This window comes from Sapajus apella, unplaced genomic scaffold (genome assembly GCF_009761245.1).
Source record: "Sapajus apella isolate SASKATOON/1434 unplaced genomic scaffold, GSC_monkey_1.0 scaffold21, whole genome shotgun sequence".
In the NCBI taxonomy this organism is placed as follows: domain Eukaryota; kingdom Metazoa; phylum Chordata; class Mammalia; order Primates; family Cebidae; genus Sapajus; species Sapajus apella.
This window is the reverse complement of record NW_022436961.1, coordinates 6,917,578-6,929,895: the sequence shown is the minus strand read 5'-3', so window position 1 is coordinate 6,929,895 and position 12,318 is coordinate 6,917,578. Positions and strand designations below refer to the sequence as shown.

The 12,318-nt window shown below is 43.8% G+C and overlaps 1 protein-coding gene across 1 annotated transcript in view; it reads left to right on the top strand.

The window, feature by feature from the left end:
* KCNU1 (potassium calcium-activated channel subfamily U member 1) overlaps window positions 1-12,318 on the top strand; it is a 128,951-nt gene that overhangs the window by 108,570 nt on the left and 8,063 nt on the right. The window contains 2 exon segments of the mRNA XM_032288020.1: window positions 3,327-3,398; window positions 7,332-7,471. Of these exon segments, the coding sequence (XP_032143911.1) occupies window positions 3,327-3,398; window positions 7,332-7,471 (212 nt within the window).

Here is a 12,318-nt window from a genome sequence, read left to right as displayed (position 1 = left end):
AATATTTTACTGAAAATTCCAGTCAAACCATGTATATTTTAATAGGGCTACAAAGTAGGTACCCTGAAAAGGGAATGGGTTTTGAAGTTGGTGCTGATCAGGCTGTGAAGACTCATCCATGATTTACAAGCCATGTGACCTTGGGCATGGTGTGGAAATCCTGGCTGAGTTTTCTCGTCATCAAAGGTGATCTCACTATGATTAATTCACAGGGTACCTGTACATGTAAGAGTTATCTTATCTCTTTACAGTGCCCACTGCTCTTAGCAGTCAGAGATCTTTTATATATATTCATCAGATAATCTCATTTCCTTACTTTAAACCCTATGATGTTGACCCATGCAATTAAAGGGAAAACTAGGATCTTGCAAGCCAGCAGGAAGCTTGGATTCTCTGCTCCTTCACCCTGTTCACACTGGCTATTTCCTGCCATGGGTTCTTTATCATACCCCTCTGCCAGATGGCTTTTCCTTATTTCTCAGACTCTGTCCTAAGGTCAGAGATGCCCCTCTTGGGACCTTATCTAAAGTCGCATCTCCAACTTCAATCACTAGCCTCTAAAGTTTGGGGTTTTTTTCATTCTCATCAATATCCAAAACTATTTTGTATTTGCAACATGTCATATGTAACTGGGGCAAGAATGAACATAGTTCTAGCATGGAGTAGATACTTTAAAAATATTTATGGAAGGAAGAAAGGGAGGGAGGGAGGAAAAGGGAAGGAAGAAAAGGAAAGAAGGAAAGAAAACAGAAAAAAGAGAAAAGAAGAAAGGAAAGGAAGAAAGGAAAAAGAAAGGAAGGAAGAAAGAAGAAAGGACAGGAGGAGAGGAAGGGAGGGAGGGAAGGAGGGAGGGAAGGAAGGAGGGAGGGAAGGGAAGAGAGGAAGGAAGGAAGGAAGGAAGGAAGGAAGGAAGGAAGGAAGGAAGGAAGGAAGGAAGGAAGGGTAGAGGGGAAGGAGGGAATGAGGAAGGGGAGAAAGGAAAGAAGACAAGAAGAAAAGGAAAGAAATTAGAAAGAAAAAAGAGGAAGGAAAGGAGGGAAAGGAAGAGAAGGGAGAAGAAAACGAGGGAAAGAGGGCAGATGAAACAAATAAGGCATCTCAATCTGAGAATAAAATAGAACTTTAATTCCCTCAAGTCTTCCTGCATTATGCAAATCTCAGAGAATTTTTTAAGAAAAATAATTTAAGGTATTTAGATTTCATCAAGAATAAGAACTATCAGTGAATCAAGATCTCTAGTCATCCTTATAAACCTTCCTCTTTAATAGCTGTGCAAATCCAATTAGCCCTCTGGCCTTCCTCACCAAAAACTGAAGGATTTTGTGAAATTCCTAAGGTCACTGACGGTTCTAGACATAAACCAAATGTGTTGGGCTCTTCAGTTTTTATCCTGCATTCATTACTCAGAAATTTAGTAGAAACCAGAAATATATTCAGCTGTAGTCTGCATTAACAGGAAGTGGCTCTTTTCCATCTCAGTGGCGAGATGGAAAAGGTGTGAAATATCGTAGCACATAGCATTCCTTCCGGAAACGCACCTCTCTTTGGATTTCCCCTTTTCCGGGTCTCCACCTCAGTGGCTCCATTCCCTGTCTGTCTGCTTCTCAGGGGGCCTTAGCACAGAGCTCACCTCCATTCATTCCCCTTCTCACCCCTGCCAATTACCTCACTCAGGAAACAAAGGACCTTCCAAAGATTTCACTCTCTTTTAGACAGCAGGGAATCTTAATTACAAGTACATCTTGATGGTTTACAATATTTTTTCCTCTTATATAATATCCTAAGGAAACTTTAAGAAAGCAACCAACAGTTGTAAGCACAACTTGTAATGCCATTATGGCACTTTTTTTTTTAAATGGCACCACATTTTTCTATTTCTCTCCCCCACGAACTTCCTTTTTTTGAGATAGGGTCTCTGTCTGTCGCCCAGGTTGGAGTGCACTGTAAGTTCTGAACTCCCGGGCTCAAGCGCCCCTCTCACCTCAGCCTCCTAGGTAGCTGGGATTTCAGCTGTGCACCACTACACTCAGCAATTTTTTAAAAAAATTTTGTAGAGAATGGGTCTATATCACCCAGGATTGTCTTGAACTCCTAGCTCAAGCAATCCTCACATATGAGCCTCCCAAAGTGTTGGGATTATAGGTGTGAGCCACTGCACCCAACCTTCTATTCTGTTTATTTTCCCTTACGCTTTTAGTTTAAGTTGGAGACTAAACCTCTGAGGTCATGCTTCTTTTGAAATTCACCATAGTTCAGCACGTGATAAAGCTGTTTCAGGCCAGTGCCACGCATCCCCTGTTTTGGAGTCACGGCTCACAGAGGTCACTGCAGTGTCTTATCTCCGAAGACAGGAGGGAAACGTGTCTATAACCTCAGCACAGACGTCAAGGGCCCTGAATGACATCCCAGCCCAATCTTTAAGAAATCCCACAGCCTTCCATATGTAGGCAGACAGGCAGCCAGTTCTGCAGACATCCACAGTGCCTCCATCCAGTGAGACACTCAAAGAGGCAGAGAGTACCGGAGGCAGCAGCCACTGGCAGCGTGCCCTAAAGCACTCAGGGGGCAGTACCACCCATCTATTTGCTGTTTCCTAAAAATGCTACAGGCAAATTGGTGTGGTTTGAGCCACTGCCTGACTGGGTTGTTACCTAGCACAGCCACTCAGTGAAGAGTATGCATATCTTAATTGTGGCATCAATAAGCAGCTACTGGGAGAACTTTGCCTTTTTGTAAGTCATTTGAAGTGCCATTTAGAAAGAACAGACATAGCCAGTCATGATGGCTTACGTCTATAATCCTAGCACTCCAGGAAGCCAAGACAGGAGGATTACTTGAGGCTGGGAATTTGAGACCAGCCTGGGCAACATCGTAAGACCCCATCTCTGCAAAAATAAAAATAAATTAACTGAGTATGGTGGCATGTGCTGGAAGTTCTAGCTAATCAGGAGGCAGAGGCAAGGGGATAGCTTGAGCTCAGGAGTGAAGGCTGCAGTGAGCTCTGATGGCACCGCTGTACTCCAGTCTTGAAGATGGAACAAGACCCTGTCTCAAAAAAAGAAAAAGAGAGAAAAAAAGAAAGAACACACACACACACACACACACACACACACACACACACACACTCCCTTTTACACATTTATCAAAAGGAGATGCTGAGGAGATCCAAATAATAATTTTTGTCTAAACATAGTAAAGGATTTGAGATTTGCACATGAGAGTAACTTTGCTAAGATAAAGTACCAAGTTACATGATATCCTTCTACATTTTGACAAGTTTTGTAAGCCATTGTGTTTGTATTTATCACCTCCTTTCTTCTTTGCAGAGAATACTCCAGGTTACACAAGATCTAATGAGAAATCAAACTGCCAAAGAGTCCCTATCCTCACTGAATTAAGTAAGTTGTGTTTCAAGGGCAAAATTCAATGGAGAAATTTTTGTGATATATAACTGATGTTCCAAGGTTCTTTTTGGAATTCACAGTCAAAGGACTCAAGAACCAGAATGAGGCTCAGAGCTTTAAGTGCTTGCCTGGATGTTACACTGGGCTTTGATCCAACTGGGAACATCAGCATATCTGATGTCAGAGTGCAGAAATGACATCTGCCTTCCCTGCTCTTCCAGTTACCGGGGGGAGGGGGGAAAAAGCAACTGGCATAGTCTCATTCAGAGGGAGGGACCACAGATTGGAAAACCACTAGAAAGAATCTCCCTGGACTGACTAGTCAACCCCATCATAGGACTTTTGGTCCTGACTATGAAGATGTGGAAAAGCCCACTGGTCCCTCAAAGGGCTTACCAAATAGGTTAGGGCAGAGTTTCTCCACCTTGCTGCCGTTGACATTTTCTAATTTTGTGAGGCCATCCTGTGTATTGAAAGATGTTTAGCAGCATCTTTGACTTCTACCCACTAGATGGGGATAGCATCCCCACAGTGGTGACAACTAAAACTGTTTCCAGCCATTGTAAGGTGACCTCAGGGGACAAATTGCCACTGGTGAGAACCACTCTATCCCCTAGTGAAAGAGATAGAAAACTGCCTAGCAGCAAGTCTTATTTTAGTGCTCATTGTGAACAATGCTTTCTTCCTCCTGGTAGAATCTCACAATCCTTTATAATGCCTTCCTTTCCAGCAGTGACACCAGGGCTGGGGCCAGGATAAGGCAAGAGAGGCATGAGGGGTACAGACTTAGACAAAGTGCTCACCCTTGGTGTCCCCAAATTTTGCGTCCAATATATTTTCCCCATATCACATTAATCCCAGCCCTTATTGATACTTCCTTAAAACAGACAAAAAACCTCTCAAAGAATTAACAGAATATGCTTTTATCTCTCATCAACACCAAACAAAGCAAGAAACTTCCCTAGGCACGGGGAGCTCTGGGAACAGAAGACAAGGGAGGGAAGAGTGCCCAAGTGCATTTGGTGGGGTGCATTGCTGGGGCACCAGGGGACACATTGGGATTTACTACTGAGTGTAGTTGAAGAGAAAAGGAGAAAATCCCAGAGAAAAGGCAAATGGTGCCATTAGCACAGATTGAACCAATGCAGAGATAATCTCTAAAAACTGGTCCTGACTGTGATTTGACCCGATTTTACTAAACAGAAAAATGCATAATGGGTATTTTATGAGCTTGATTACCTAAACTACTGGGATTTATCCAAAATTAGATGAACATCTAGACCTCTTATCCTACAAACAAAGCAGGGAAACTTAGAGAGGAATCAGCAGGTGTCACCGCCACATGAGCTGGGAGTGACAGTGTAGCAGGTGAGAAGTGAGGCACTCCCTCATTGTTACCTAGCTTTCCTGGCCATTTTCTGGAGCAGAGGCTCTTGAAATTCAGCTTTGAACATCCCAGACCCCTGGATCCTAGTACCTGCCTGCCTACTTGTAACCATCTTGAAGCAGTTTTTAATTACACTTTATTTTTCTCCTCCACTTTGAACTGTCTTTAACTCCTGAGCTGTATACGGTTGGCTGTCTGTATCTGTGAGGCAATGGTTCCATAACTCACTCACTCCCCACTCCTCCCCTGGCCCTACTTCCTGAAGACACCAAAATCCATGATGTTCACGTCCTTTATGTAAAATGGCATAGCATCATCAACCCTCTGTATCCACGGGTTTCATCTGTGGTTAGTTGAATCCTTGAATGCAAACCTGTGGAAGTGGCGGATAAAATGTGTATGCCAAATGCATTAATTCAAAGAAGACTATAAGTTAGAGTGCTTGGGAAGAAATCATCCAGTTTCTCACTGACCCAGAGGTGCATCTGGTCACTCCCCAGGGACTTAGAGGTTTTGTTTCTGGCGCCAGGTGGTGCTTGTCAAGTTAGCCTAACACGCCAGCTGCCAGCTCACACAGATTCTTGTTGTCTGGCTGGCTGGAAAGGGTCATGTTGACATGGGAATTGCAGGTCTGATGTTCTGTACCCCTTTGGTACAGAATGCATGGGGGTCTGCAGAGAAATAGCCAGGAAAGCTGAGGTCATTACTTTAGGGTGATACAGCAGGATTTGGACAAAGGCTCATGGGATGTTTGTGTGTGTGTGAGTGTGTGTGTCTGTGTGTGTGTGTGTGTGTGTGTGTGTGTGTGTAGGGTTCACAATGCAAGGAGAGGAATGTAGACGTGCACAGGAGATGTGGGTTGACATTAGTCATCCTTGCTCATCTTTTATAAAAATAATGCTGTTCTTGGAATAAAATGATTAATTAATATCACTTCCTTCATTAGTGTCACTTCCCCCAAACTTACTGAGGAATAATTTAAGGCCCTAGGGCATCATCCAGTCATAGCAAGCAATGGATTCTGAGTTGCATGTCCAGCAGATTTGTTTGGATTGGTCATTTAAATAATTGTAGTATCAAGAACTGTGGAGAGTCTAAGACTATCCTACTTGCAAAGAAACAAGTTCACCTGCCCCAGTCTCATGGATGTTGGCAGAAGCTATAAGACTCCTGGATCAGAGACCAAAACAAAACAAAACAAAACCAATCAGTTTATTACTCAGAGTAACAGCAGCCAGAGTATTCTCACTTTTGTGTTGGTTGCCCAAGCCCTGCTTTCCACAAGGTGGCATGAAGAGGCCCAAGTGACACCTGTACCCACAGTAGATTGCTCTTTAGGTTAGGAACCCAAGCTCAGGAGACCAGAGTCTTTTATAACATGCAGTAAGCATGCCTTCCCTTTGCTCCCATGGGAGACAACATCTCTATCTTCCAATGCTGTTCTTGAGACAAACTTTGGAAGGCTGAGGCAGGTGGATCATTTGAAGTCAAGAGTTTGAAACCAGCCTGTCCAACATGGTGAAACCCAGTCTCTATTTACGATACTAAAATTAGCCAGACATGGTGGTACACACCTGTAATTCCAGCTAGTTGGGAGGCTGAGGCATGAGAATTGCTTGAACCTGGAAGGCAGAGGTTGCACTGATTGCACCACTGCATTCCAGCCTGGACCATGGAATGAGACTGTCTCAAAAAAAGAAAAAAAAATTCTAGGAACAAAGGCAGCATTGTCTCCTAGAGGAGAGCAGTGCCTCCTCTCTCATGCTCCGCAAAGACCAGCTATATTCACCTCAGAGGCTGCCTACAGGGGTCTGGGGGCAGAATAGACATGCTGATGGAGCCTGTGCCAGTGTAGACATGCTGATGGATAATTTGGCTACTGCTATACTGGCCTCAGTTAGGATGATTCCCTAAGCCCTTACCACATGGAGTGCGATTCATGAATCAGCAACCTCAGCAGCATCTGGGAGCTGGCTAGGCATGTAGACTCTCAGCCCACACCCTAGACCCAGTGAATCAGAATCTGCATTGCAACCCAGTCGCCAAGTGATTCCTACGCACATTAAATTTTGAGAGGCACTGGGCTTATATGACTCTAGGAAGCCAAGTAAATGCCAAGTCATCCATTGCATAGTATTTTGAGAAATAAAAGATTTTAACTGGGCGACCACATGTTCCTATTTATTTCTATGATTCCAGGGCAATTTTTGAGCATGCTCTCTTTTGCTCCCCAAAATATCCTGGTTTGAAGGATAAATTATACAAGGATGGCAATAAGAACACTTCTTGAGAAACTAAGCCTGTGCTCCAGGAATGTCCCCTTGATGGTGAAGGTACCCAACAGATCTATGTGTCTTTTGGGGGAAAGAAGACAAATAGAAAGAAAAAAAATGTACTGAAACAGTGGTAGATCCCACAGAGACCCAAAAGTAGACATTAGATCTTTTGATCAAGTGGTCACCCCTTGGCCTGCATGGATTGCAGTTCTTATGTTCTTAACCTGTTCTGCTTGTCTTTCCTTTTTGCCTCTTGCCTTGCAGAAAATCCTTCCAACATTCACTTTATTGAACAGCTTGGTGGACTGGAAAGGTCTCTCCAAGAAACAAACCTGCATCTCAGCACTGCCTTTTCTACAGGCGCTGTTTTTTCCGGCAGCTTCTTGGATTCTCTCCTGGCCACGGTAAGAACAGCTAAGCAACGAAACCCCCAAAACCAAGCCCCCTGCAGAGAAGTGAGCAGGTAGAGTAGGGCTGGGTAGATGATAACACAGTTCTACATTCTCTTTGATTTTCAAAAAGAAGCTTGCTTCCACACATTAATTTATCTTTTCTGATAACTTCTTGGTATGGGAAGCAACATTTTCACATTTTCAAGATTAAAAACTTGAGACCCTTGGAGCCAGAACCTCTGATGCCAGGAAGAGTGAGTGCTTCAAAGGCATCTCTGCAGACCAGGCCCCTTGGTGTCAGAGCTCAGTAGATACTGCTTTCCCCTCTCTCTAAAATCCTCCCAACCAGTCATATGGAAATAGCCCATAAATGGAACCAGGAAGAGTTTCAGGCCATAAAGGGCCTCAAGGAAGTAGCTCTGCCCTTTGCTGTTGAGAGTTTTGTTCAGAGCTAAGTCAAATCTCCCTCCACGTTGCTCCTCTCATGGGGCGGATTGTTGACTACATGGTTGTTCTTTAGTGTTCAGCATCTCTTTAGCCACCTGGCTGATCTTTTCCATTCATTAGGGTTCCCCTGAGTGGAATTAATTCACCCTACAAATGCCCACTGAACACCTACTCTGTGCAGGGCACTGTTTGGATGCTGGGGAATCAGCAGTGTGAGAATGTCAGAAGCCTCATCCACATGGGGCCTGCTGAGTGGCAGAGATTGGCATATGCATGATAAATAAGTAACACAGAGGGATGCCAGTTACAAGGAATAAGGAGGTGTGAGGTAGGAAATGTGGAATTTCGGGAAGGAGTTGCAAGATTCGGTAATGCCACCTTCTCAGGAAGGAGGTGCTGAGAAGGCGGGAGGTGAGCCCAGCTCTGGAGGAGAGGAGAGAGCACAGCATTCAGAGGCAGTGATGTGGGAGAACACCCCAAGGTGTTTGAGAAATTTCAGGTTGACTGAGACTCACAAGATCAGGGTGTAGCCATTTGTGAATGACTTGCAAGAATTCTTCCAAAGGAAAGCCATATAACCATTACCTCACACACTCCTCCTATCTAGGATTTTCAAGGGAAGAGCTGCAAAATGGCTGGATGTCAATATTCAGACGCTGAAATTCAAGAGAGTCTGAGCAGTTCATGAACTTGCTGCCTTCTGAAAGTGAACTTGGAGAGGCATCATTCCTGAATTTCAGGAATGCCTCAAGGCACAGTTTGCAAGTTTAAGGGATTAGGGCTGGGCATATGCATCCCCTTCCTGACATTAATGCTATTCAGCCTGGAAGGGATTGTGTTGCCCTGGGCTCTGCCTCTCTAAGCCATGGTAGGGGTCTCATATACCTCATCAAGCTCTTAGAGAGATAATACCACTTCAGCAGTAGTTTAACATTAAATGAATTGGTAGAGTGCATGACTTCTAAAGAGTTAAGCAGCTCAGCCTTTGCTGAGCCAGGGAGGCACTGGAGAAAGTCAAGTCAGGTTACTTTTCCAAGAAGGTGGTTGTGTCAGAGAAAATGTTATACCACTGACTGTCACTGATATGTCAATTAACTCGCCTGGAATTAATGACTGGAGTGTCAGGCAGGAGGTGACTTTCGATGAACTTGACCTGTCTGCAGATTCATTTCAGATGGGTTTCAGGTCCCAGTTCTCTTCAGAGATCCATAGATGGCAGGCAGCTTCATGTTTTAAATTAAACTTGAGACTTAATTAAACACCACCAGCTAACACAGGCAGGAACAGAACCACAGATTCTATTTAGAGTTGGTCAGAAGGGCAGGATGGACAGGGAAGGGCTGGAAGAGCAGGGACAGCAACAAATGAACATACAACACAAGCCAGCGTGAGGAACACAGACTTGGTCATAGGAATCCTGATGCCTCCCACCATTCAGCAGCTGAGCGTGACATTGGCCTTGGGTGGTCTAAAGAGTGTGGCTTCTTCCTAGGCTGCCTTCAGATATTGGGTCAGTGGGCATCACTCAGTGGAAAAGGAAGATTCTTGCTGGAAAACAAAATGTGCTACATAGGAAAAAAAAAAAGGCCACACAATGTGACCTATTATTGGGGTTGTTGCATGAGGTCACACCCGCAGCAGGTCATCAGCTTTGCCTTAAGAACTCTTGGTAAGTACTTATTTTAGGACTGGCACTTGCTCAACTGAATTTGGGTAGGGATGGCAATGGAGCATCAGAGAAGAAGGTGTCGTCTATGTCAAGGGTGCCGAGTGAATCTTGAATCTCTAAATCTCTTTCTTTTTCTTTTTTTTGGAATCTCTAAATCTCTACCTAGCAGTCTTCTGCCCCAGCTCTTGAATCTTTCTGGCACAGCAAAATGAACATACGGCAACATTAATGATGAGCTGAACTAGGCCATTGAAAATAATTGCGAATGCTGCTTATTTTTGTTTTCCTTCTTGTTTCACTTCTCCCTGCACCTGATTCTACTGCTTTTATGTGCTTCCTTATAAGTGTGGGATGACTTTTTATCACCAAAGAAAGATCCAAGGGTCAAGCCTGAGCCTCTAATCCCATTGTTTCCTTTCTTCTGGGGACCATTGGTCTTGGGTGGACTCCGGATCTTACCACCTGGTCACATGGAAATACCCTTGGAGCGGAAGAGAACATTTATCACCTTTCAATAAAAACATCTGGAGTCACTAGCGAGGCTCCTGAATACGTTCTCAAACACTTCAGATATTCTCCATATGTGTTGGAGCATCTCCTGGCTGAGGGTTGGTAGGAAGGCAAAGACCTTGATCTCCCCATTAAGTTAGAAAGGCAGTTATGGGTCCTGGAGCTCTGATCCCTCACAGAACCCCAAGGCAAACGTTACTGAAGATCACAGTATTCGTCCCCCAGATCATACCTTTTCCTACACAGGTCTCTAAGCATCTTATTTTGATGAGTTTTCTTGTTGAGATAATATCAAGAATAATGTCTATCGACCCTAAGAAGAGTAACATTTCTCAAGCACTTACCCAGAACCAAGGAGTTCACTAAGTGCATTACCTCCACTATCCAGTTTAATTCTCCTGTCAAATACGGAAGCTTAGCTGGGTAGATAATCTGCCAAAGGTTGCATCATTTACAAGTAATGAGTTAGTTTTCAGATCCAAGTGTATGTGATCCCAGAGTCATTCCTTGCTGCCACAATCAACTGACCCTCCAGAAATCTATTTCTGTGATGATCAGTGTCCTTGCCACACAGGGATTTTCAAGTTTAGGTAAGAGGGCTTCTTGCCTGAGAATGCTCAGTGCAGAGAGGAGGAGATGTGCCCACCCCGCCTTGCTCACTCATACCTCTTCCCTCCATCAGAGCAACTCTGCTTTCATCTGTGGCATATTAGAGGCGCCTGCATAAGATTCAATTGCATGAGAGACGCCTGTTGTTAAGAAGATTTTGGAACTCATTCCCTTGAAGTTAGGATACAGGACCGAGAGAGAGGCATAACATAAACAGAATCCTGTTCTCCTCTATTCTGAGACAGTGTTCCAATTTCCAGCCAGAAGTCCTGTGCAGGAGGCAGGAGTCACATTTTGCCCCATTTTTCGTGTCCCTTTTGTCTCATAATATTCCTCCCCAAAAACTGTCTTCTGTGTTTGACACTTTAAACCTGCAGCACAGCTTAATGCACCAAGAGATTGTGTCCCATTGCAACACAGAGGTTACAGAGGTTACAATTAGACTCTACCCACACTACACAGAAGGTCAAGGCTAAGAGCAGATGCAGGCTCCCTGAATGCATATGCTAATGCTTCAGCAGCTTCTGAAACAAGATGAGAACACCAGCCATTACTTCAGTCCTGGTGAACTACATTTTCAACGTGATATTAAGGGCCCTCTTCCTTCCCATGTGTACTCAGACACCTTCGTAGAGCTCTTCCACCTTTCTCTCTCCATCGCCCTAATAAACACCAAGAATAAACGTGTAAGTCCCAAGAAGCCCACAAAGCCCACAGTAATGTGCTGTGAACTTGTCAGTGCTTAGAAATACTAAGCGTTTGTTTAAATTTTCATGCAATTAAAAAAATTCTATCCCTTGATAGGCGTGTGCTATTTTTTTCAAAGTAAAATAGTGGATTTTCCCTACAAACTTTATGATACAGTTGACATTAGAATGGCTTCAAGTACCCCTGGTATACTACCTAAACTGATCCAGCCGAAGAAAAATGCCTACAGGATACAATTCAGATTTGTTTTTGATCTTCTATCAGTTCAATGCTATAAAAATTAAAATATGGTGGGGCAGCCAGGCTCATATGCAGGATTCTTATCTGGTTCTACAACAAAAGATTTTCAAAACTAGATGTGAACTTGGTGAGCACTTTCCTTTACCCATAAGGAAAGTCAAGCCAACAAAAGTTACATGACTTTCTTAAGGTCACGTGGCTTGTTAGTTGCAGTTTTCCTATCATATAATCTCACTCTGAGATTAGAAGTATTTCTGGAAGAATGTTTGATCTTAAGGCCTTTGAGGATTCTCAGAATGCAAAGCAGCATTTGAGTAGGATGTTAGCATCTATACCATCAGGTAATATTCTAGGTTATGGCAGGGACCACAACATTCACAGTAGCTAAAAGTTAAAACATTACGAGCAGCAACATTTTCTAACATTGAAAGTCCAGGTTCCAGTAAATAAGATGATGTTAGAAATATTGGCCAAGTTTGAAAGTCTGAAATGTTCCAAGTGCTCTTCAACTTGCAGATTTTCTTGTGAAAGACAAAAGGGATGGAGAGAGAGAACAAGGAGGAGGGAGGAAGGGAGAGAGGGAAGAAAGGAGAAAAGGAAGAAGGGAGGGAGGAAGGAAGGAAGGAAGAAAGGAAAGAAGGAAGGAGGGAAGGAAGGAAGGAAGGAAGGAAGGAAG